At 50.6% G+C, this 7,798-nt stretch overlaps 1 protein-coding gene across 1 annotated transcript; it reads right to left on the bottom strand.

The window, feature by feature from the left end:
* Positions 1 to 7,341, bottom strand: dldh (dihydrolipoamide dehydrogenase). The gene is made up of 12 exons (XM_084476686.1): positions 7,033 to 7,341; positions 6,517 to 6,819; positions 5,704 to 5,764; positions 4,886 to 5,143; positions 3,787 to 3,847; positions 3,509 to 3,639; positions 3,224 to 3,393; positions 2,879 to 3,095; positions 2,582 to 2,755; positions 1,574 to 2,303; positions 1,125 to 1,329; positions 1 to 913 (listed from the first exon to the last, which is right to left on the bottom strand). The coding sequence occupies exons 1-12, from the start codon at positions 7,084 to 7,086 to the stop codon at positions 908 to 910; spliced, it is 2,370 nt and encodes a 789-aa protein (XP_084332812.1). The 5' UTR covers positions 7,087 to 7,341; the 3' UTR covers positions 1 to 907.
* Positions 7,342 to 7,798: the final 457 nt, after the last annotated feature.

The following is a 7,798-nucleotide window of genomic DNA, read 5'->3' as shown; positions in this document are numbered from 1 at the left end:
CTATGGGAAGGCACATGAAAAGTCCTTGATTATAGTAAACAAACAAAAAAAGAATACATGAGTTTTCCCTGTAAAATTAATTGTCAACAAAGAATAGACAAAAGCAGCCACTGTTGCGCTTCCAAAAAAAAATAAGATTATGGGATGAGGGGACTTCTAAAATAGCCGGCGTCGTAGTGCTAGTTCAGAGTAGAGGATTTCTGCCATTGCTACCACTCTACCCTCACTACATACAAGCTTGCTACCACTGCAGCACTACATACAACACTAGACAGTTAACTGTCCAAGCGATTTACACTTCACTGTTAAACCACAGCACAAAATCAGTACCACAACGGCACTTCCAAAGTTCTCAGTACTCCAAAGGTACTACAATGTTTGTTTAATCAGTACTCCAGAGTACTACAATAACACTTGTCTACATCCAAGTCTACACCCCATGCCGGATGTCATGAAAGAGTTCTTTGTTGGTCCTTCAGAATTAATCCAGACGGCCCCTTCTTACACTTGGATTAAGCCCTACAAAAAAACCAATACTAACTGTATTGATCCCAGTAGAAAAATCGTCAGGTACCCAAATCCTTTACAGATCAAAATAGTTCTTCAGTCAGTTCTGTAGCATTTAGTTATGTTTTCGGCATCTAACGTTGAGATTGGGTTTGTTCTTGTCCTTCATTTCAACCATTACAGGCCGTCTGGAACACACCGTCAACCATCCAGAGAAACTGAAAACGATCCTCAGGGTTTGGGACCCGCTGGGTGCCTCTTTTGTCCTCCTTGGTGCCTCTTGTACCATGGCTCTCCACAGCAGCAGGAGCAGCAGCAGGAAAACAGCAGCATACTCCGGGGCAAGGTTACCACCTCATGGAGACATGGGCAGCTCTACCACTCAGGGTCTCCACCGCTATCATACCTGGAACATAGATAGAAAGAATACCGTCAGTATGCTGTGGTTTCAGTATCACATCTTCCCTGATTGACCTTAATGTGATCTGTTTGTTTTTAAATGGCTTATAGCATCATTGAATGCTAAACTAGCGGTTTTAACAGAGAAAATATTACGAAAGTCAAAACGGCTGTTATGAAGGCATGAAGGGGTTTGGAGCTCAGGATGTTGATCTCACCTCTGTAGCGATGATGCACTCGTCCTTCTGGTCAGACATGACGTAGATGGACTGGTATTTGGTGCCGGCAGAACACTGGTACTGGCTGTCACAGTGGTATTTGCTGTCACTCGTTGATTGGCACTCATCATCGGCGGCCGACTGATAGTGTGCGTCGCTGCAACACGGCTGCGACTCTTCTGATTGTTTCTCATCTGATACCTCACTGGAGACGAGAGACGAGGAAAACATTAATACCGTCGGCAGAGACCTTGCACATTTGAATGAACTTTATTCAATCTGCATTCTGCATTAGACATTAGCAACATCTCTACAGGTGTGGATTCCCCCACTTTTAACAGTCTAAATGGTATGATTGTATAAACAAAAAAGAGATCTTGTGAAGAAAATCTTCCCAAGATCCTGCTCAGCTTTTTTTCTAAAAGTGAACATGTTTAATCGACCCGTACCTGTTTAATCTTTTCCTCCGTCTCTCCTCCATCTCTGGTTCGTGAACGCAGTCCCCCTTGGCCTCCGGGCCCTCCTGCTCCTCCTCTTTGCACAGGGGCAGCTCCTCGGGCCTCAGCTCATGGACCAGGTTGTACTCCAGACTGGGGTAGCGGGTCTTAAAACCGCTCTTCTCTGAGCCGCTAACCCCGCTCAGCCCGCTCAGCGACCCCGCCAGCTCCGAATTGTAATCCACCTTCTTGTTGGTGTTCTTCACCGCCGCCGCCGTGGTCATGGCCGGCGGCTCTTTGTCCCCGCGCTGAAAGTTGTTGGTGGTCGTCAGGTTGTTCATGGTCTCGCGGCTGTCGCTGTGCACGCTGTCGCCGTGGTGATCGCGGCGCTCTTGCACCCTGACCCGCACGTACACCACCAGCACGGAGCAGCCGATGAGGATGACGAGCACCAGGAAGATGCCGGCGCACACCGCCGTCCAGGGGATCCCCGCCTCCTCCTCGTCGTCCTCCTCGCCCTGGTCGTGACCGTCGTCTGGCGAGGAGTAGCGGCGGTCCGGCCCCTCCACCACCGGCTGTCCTCGGGGCACCTCCGGCAGAAGGAACTGGCAGTTGTGACCCCCGTAGCCTGGCACGCAGGAGCACACGTAGCGCCCGTCGCGCTCGTAGCAGGTGGCGCCATTGTGGCACGGGTTGTGATGGCAACGGGAGATGGCAGAGCTGCAGTTTTTGCCGATATAACCTAGAGAAAGAACAGAGAGCAGGGTTAAGACCAGAGCTTCGGGAATCGTAGAATCACAGGGCAGTTGATATATACTATTATATATAGTTAACAGTTCAATATACTATTATATTATTGTTGTAATGTAATATTCTGTCATTGTAACTCTCCCGGTGATCTATAGGAAGGTGCTACTTAGGCCCTTTCAAAGAGAAGTACTTAGGCTGCAATATAAACCACCAGGTGCCGACCGCACCCATAAGCTTAAGATTAGACAGATGTATTGTCTGTGCTCATACCTGGGGGGCAGGTACAGGTGTATCCGTTTGGTGCTTCTTGGCAGGTGGCGCCATTCTCACAGGGGAAGGATAGACAGAGCCCTGAGCTTCCCCTGCTGTCCTCACAGTTGGGGCCGGAGAAGCCCTGAGTGCACTGACACATGTACGAGTTGACCAGGTCCACGCATCCTGCACCTGTGGTGATAAGAGATGGCCCGGGGTTAGATAATGTCATCTCAGGTTCTGTGGTAAGCTGCAGGGGGTATTTTGCTATCATAATTCACTTGTATGTTGACATGTAGACGTAGGACAGCATACCATTCAAGCACGGGTTGGAAGAGCAGTGGTCGATTTTCTTCTCGCAGTTGAAGCCAGCGTATCCCATGGGGCACTGGCAGAAGTAGCCTCCCTCTGGGTTGTCGGCACAACGCCCACCGTTGAAGCACGGCCCATCGGCACAAGTCATGGCGCTGAGCTCGCAGTTGTTGCCGTAGAAACCGGGGGGACATGTGCACTTGTAGGTGCTGTCAAAGTCCTAAAGGCAAGAAAGCAAAACTACGTTACTACCAAGGTTTGTTACTTTGATGTGCTGCTTTTTCCAAATGCTCCTCTTGTGTCTCCCCCCCTGCCCACCCCCCCTTCATCATATTTCACACTACTTACAGTGCAGCTGCCTCCGTTGCGACAGGGGTTTCCAGAACATTCATTGACCTGGATCTCACAGCTGGCCCCTGCGAACCCGGGGGGACAGGAGCAGGTGTAGCTGCCCTGGCCGGTGTTGGTGCAGGTAGCACCGTTGAGGCATGGTTTGTGGTGGGTACAGTAGTTCAGATCTGGAACCAACGACCACAGAAAATGAATAAGGATTCACGATAATCACATGTCAAAGCACAGACTGGTTAATGCGAACCGGCCATTGACGATGGGTGCAATCAGAAATCGTCGTACCCTGATTGCAGAAGAGTCCGCCCCATCCCTCCTGACAGTTGCACTGCCAGGGCTGCTGACAGGTACCATGGAGACAGCCGGGGTAGCGGATGCAGTCGTCGCAGTAACGGCCTTTGAAGCCCACGCGACACCTAGACCACACAAAGAGAACAACAATGGATTAGAAACTGGGCTTTGTTTCTTTCGTTTTTTTTCAAATTTCTACACTGAAATGTTGTGCTTTTAAAGTGTTCGAAACAATTACGAACACGACGCGCAGCAAAGGGTTTTTGACGTACTTGCACTCTCCGGGTTTGTCACAGAAGCCGTGTTCGTCGTCACAGCCGGGCAGACAGGTGGCTGCAGGGGAAGAGTAAAGTACATGAGTACATGCGCATTTGCTGCTTGATGTGTGTGTGAGTGGGAAACATGTGGAAGTGCTCATCATACAGGGAGCCTGCATGAAGCTGCCACACAGCCGCAGTCGCCAAGGGAATAACCGGCCAACCAGCCCTCTCTTTTAACACGGTTTCCCTCCAACACAAAGGGGGCCAAAACAAAGCCTTCTTTCTCCCCCTGACTGTGGGTCAGAAGTTCCCCCTTTCTGGCCTATGGCCGCCTTCCTCTCCTTATTCTCATTTCTACTCTTCTCTTCTTCTTTTTTTTTTACCCAAATCTAATTCTGCTTCCCTCTTCCTCCTCCTCCCCCTCTTCCTCTCCTCTTCAAAACTTTCCTTTCCTACTCTCCCTCCTTTTCTCCTCTGCTCCTCTCCCTCCCTCCCTCCCTCCCTCCTCCACCCTCCTCCCCCCCCGCCCCCCCCCGTCCCCCCGGCCCCCCCAGGGCCAGCTGGTCTGTGTGGAGCTAACCACCAGACAGCTGCTCTATTGTCTGCTCTCACCCAGCAGCTGCCCCCTCCAAAACAATACACAACCCAGTTAAGCCAATGGCCAGCCCCGATCCCAACAATACAGGACCTCCGCTCGGCCAATCGGGGAGGAATGCTGGAGCGGGGAGGCCCAGTGGTCTAATGGAGGGCACGCGGCGTGTAAATGACTGCTCATTAGAATGGAGACCACTGCTGATACGGGGGCGGGGGGTGGTAGGGGGAGGCGAGCTGCCTGACGCCTGTTGCACACGACTCCCCGCTCAGTGGGGGTAGAGACAAAAATAGAGGCTTTAAAAAAAATAGAAATAAAAGTCTGAAAAAAGTGTCTTGTCACACATCTTGTTTTCCCTGCCCCCCCCAAAACAACTCCCCCCCCCCCCCCCCTTCACTCTCTAACCCCGATGGGAACCCGATAGAGAGAGGAGGGGGGGTGGGGGGGGACTCGGGTCGTCATGGCGATGCGGACGGATCGATGGCGATGGGGAGGCAGGGGAGCCGGCGGCGTACTCACGCTCAGTGCAGTACGGGCCCTTCCAGCCCGAGTTGCAGATGATCTCGCCGCGCTCGCCGCAGCTGAAGTGGCCGAAGGTGTCGTCGCGGGGACGGCAGAAGACGGAGCAGCCCTCGCCGTAGTAGTGCTCGTCGCACAGGAAGCGGTAGGCGTAGCGCAGCTCGCTGCGGCCCGAGCTCTGCAGGTCGTTGTGCCACTCCTCGCCGACGGTCAGGTGGCGCTGGGTGGTGATGCGGCCAATCAGGCGCTCCGGTATATCTGGAACAGGGGCGGAAATGGGGGGGGGGTCATTAGTGCTGGAAGAAGCAGGAGGAGGAGGAGGAGGAGATGAAGATAAAAGGCACTTTAGCACCTTAGTGCCGAGTGGGTGTGGAGCCCACCATGAGATGTGTATGTGTGTGCCACAAAGCGTGGATGAGATACACTCTGGGATTGAAAACTGTGCTTGCTGAGGCGATGTTATGTTGTTGTGGGGGCAGAAGACATTGCCACAGTTTTTGGCAGTACACATGATCTCAAACACATGAATCACTAGTAGCCTTTATCACAAGGGTATGACGTTCCCATAATTACGCTGTCAGATGAGATAAGATAAGGGTAATTCCATCAATGTGGTCTCGTAAAATCCCTCCCTTGAATGGCTATGATTATTTCCAAAATGAAAATGATTGTATAAATAGATAGGCTACAGCCCTCAAGGCTTTTGTGGATGAAAAACTTGACAACTGTGAAACCTGCTTCTTCCCAGCCTAGGCATTAATATTCTGTATCCAAAGTTGTGAGCCAGTGGTCTGTCGCGGAGTTGGTCGAACACCCACCTGTTGTCAGATCTTCCAGGGAGTTGGTGTGCAGAGCCTCAATGATCAGAGAGAACGTTCCCTGAGGGGACAAAAGACATCGCTTTAAGAATGAGGAGAGACGAGGGTGAGGGGTGGGGGGGGGGGGGGGGGGGGGGGGGGGCTGAACAGCTGCTTCATCAGCCTGCAGGCTACTCAAAGTGGGAGAGGGCTGGTGGTAGGAGGTAGGCCAACCTCCCAATAAACTTCGAAACCCAAGTCCCTGTGTTGATTAGGGGCCTAATAGAGGCGACTACCTGTTCCGCGTTAACACCTCCACCGTTATCACACTACAACATTGCCGTAAAGGCAAACGAAGCGGAATTTCACGCTGTGCTGCCAATGATGTGCCAACTCGGAGGATGTTACATTTCCCACCACCGTGGGTCCAAGTACCGTTTGGTAAAAAACGATGCGCCCCTTCCCCCTATCCATCCCCGACAAAAGAGCCTCTCACGTCATTGACAAAGACCCCAGTCGTGCGTCGACGAGGGTGTATTTGTTGTAGGGTCTATACATTTCTAAAATACACACTACTAGGCCTACCCAACTTAAACATACACAGCCCAATCAAACGACATGCTAAATCATCATCGAATCAACCCAACATTCCGATGCTGAATTCTTAACCAAATCTTTTTTCAGAAAGTGTAATTTAAAAAAAAATGTTTAGGTTCTCTGCCTACTGTTACAATAAGCATATAACCTACACTTTAAAAATATATATTGTACAGTAGTTCTGTACAACATCATCACTGTCACTCATTCTGTGGTAATTCCATTAGAATAACCTACCGGCCACGTGAAGCCGAATTGGAATTTAATGGGATTGGTGAAGCTTTCCGCGTTGGTCTCCGGCACCTGGAAGGAGTTGGAGCCCAGGACGGGCGTCACTGCCCCGCCGTAGGTGCAGGGGGGCTCGGGGGACACGTTGGTCTGGTAGTGCTTCAGGCAGATCCGAAAAAAGGTCTTGCATTCGCACTGCTGGTAGCCTTGTGGCGGCGCGGCACCGCCAGCGCAACAGTTGGCGTTCCCCGACACTCCTTTCTTGTTAAGGAACTCTTGGAGCTTCAGCTCAAACACTCCGGAGCAGGAAACCTGTGAGGATAACACAACAAGGTTTTGGTATTTGTTTTTGTAAGTGAAAGTTAAAATTACAGCTCGATAGAAGTTTAGCCACTTTAGGGGAAGGTAGGCCTATATCTAAGATTTAACTGTCGATAGACTATGTTTATATTCTGAAGGCTAAATAGACAAGAGTTACTCTTTCTATGTTATCCTTAAGTCATGAATAAGAGTTCAAATGTGTACCTGGAGGATGAGAAGGGAGACAGTGACAGCTAGGAACAGGCACGGGCGTCCCATTGTGTTGACAGCCCCCTCTCAACAAGTAGTTCAAGTTCCACTGTTTGGTGTGGTCAACCCTCAAACAATCATGAAGAGGGCCTTCACGTTTTCCCTTATATCAAAAAGGTTTGATATTAGGTTCTGCTGGAGCTGATGCGCGGAGATGGATTCAGTGAAAATATTGAACGGGTGGCTCAGTTGCGCCTTTTAGTTATTTTCCGCTGCGCTCCCATGCAACCACCAACTTTTTTTTTTGGTTGGGACAGAAAGTGTTTACAGTGCAATGTAATCCTCCACAGCAGCAAAAAGTCCCCCTTTGGATGAGAGTGAATGAAATTCCTCGTGAAAAAAAAAGAAAAATAATTCCAATCCGGTTTGAATCGTAGTCGTCGTAGTAGAAAACAAACGAGAGCGCTTTCACGTGCCTTGTTTATTTCCCCACTTGATTGATCATGGTATACTGGTCCAAAACAAAACTCCCTTCGCTCGCTTCTCTCCCTCTTTCTCTTTCGATAACTGTGCGTGTTTGCTATGGCCTCAGTCCTACTGAGGGTTTTATACTGGGCTCGAGCTAGTGGAGGATAATAAGATGCAAATGACCCCCCTACTTTACCCCCCTCACTGCCACCACCACAAGTCCGCCCCGGGACCATCACAAAGAAATAGAAAAGGGGAGGGGGGGAGGGAGAGAGAGCGAGAGCGAGAGGGAGAGCGAGAGAGAGAGAGAGAG

This window comes from Micromesistius poutassou (assembly GCF_964030765.1).
Source record: "Micromesistius poutassou genome assembly, chromosome: 12".
NCBI classification, from domain to species: domain Eukaryota; kingdom Metazoa; phylum Chordata; class Actinopteri; order Gadiformes; family Gadidae; genus Micromesistius; species Micromesistius poutassou.
Note: the sequence above shows the minus strand (reverse complement) of the source record. Positions and strands in the feature narration are given on the sequence as shown.

Bases quoted from the DNA above. Each gene is read 5' to 3' on its own strand.
- dldh (XM_084476686.1), bottom strand. From the start codon at position 7,086: ATGGGACGCCCGTGCCTGTTCCTAGCTGTCACTGTCTCCCTTCTCATC. The intron at 6,820-7,032 runs GTACACATTTGA...TTATCCTCACAG, and splicing joins TCTCCCTTCTCATCCTCCAG to GTTTCCTGCTCCGGAGTGTT. The intron at 2,304-2,581 runs GTATGAGCACAG...TTCTTTCTCTAG, and splicing joins CACCTGTACCTGCCCCCCAG to GTTATATCGGCAAAAACTGC.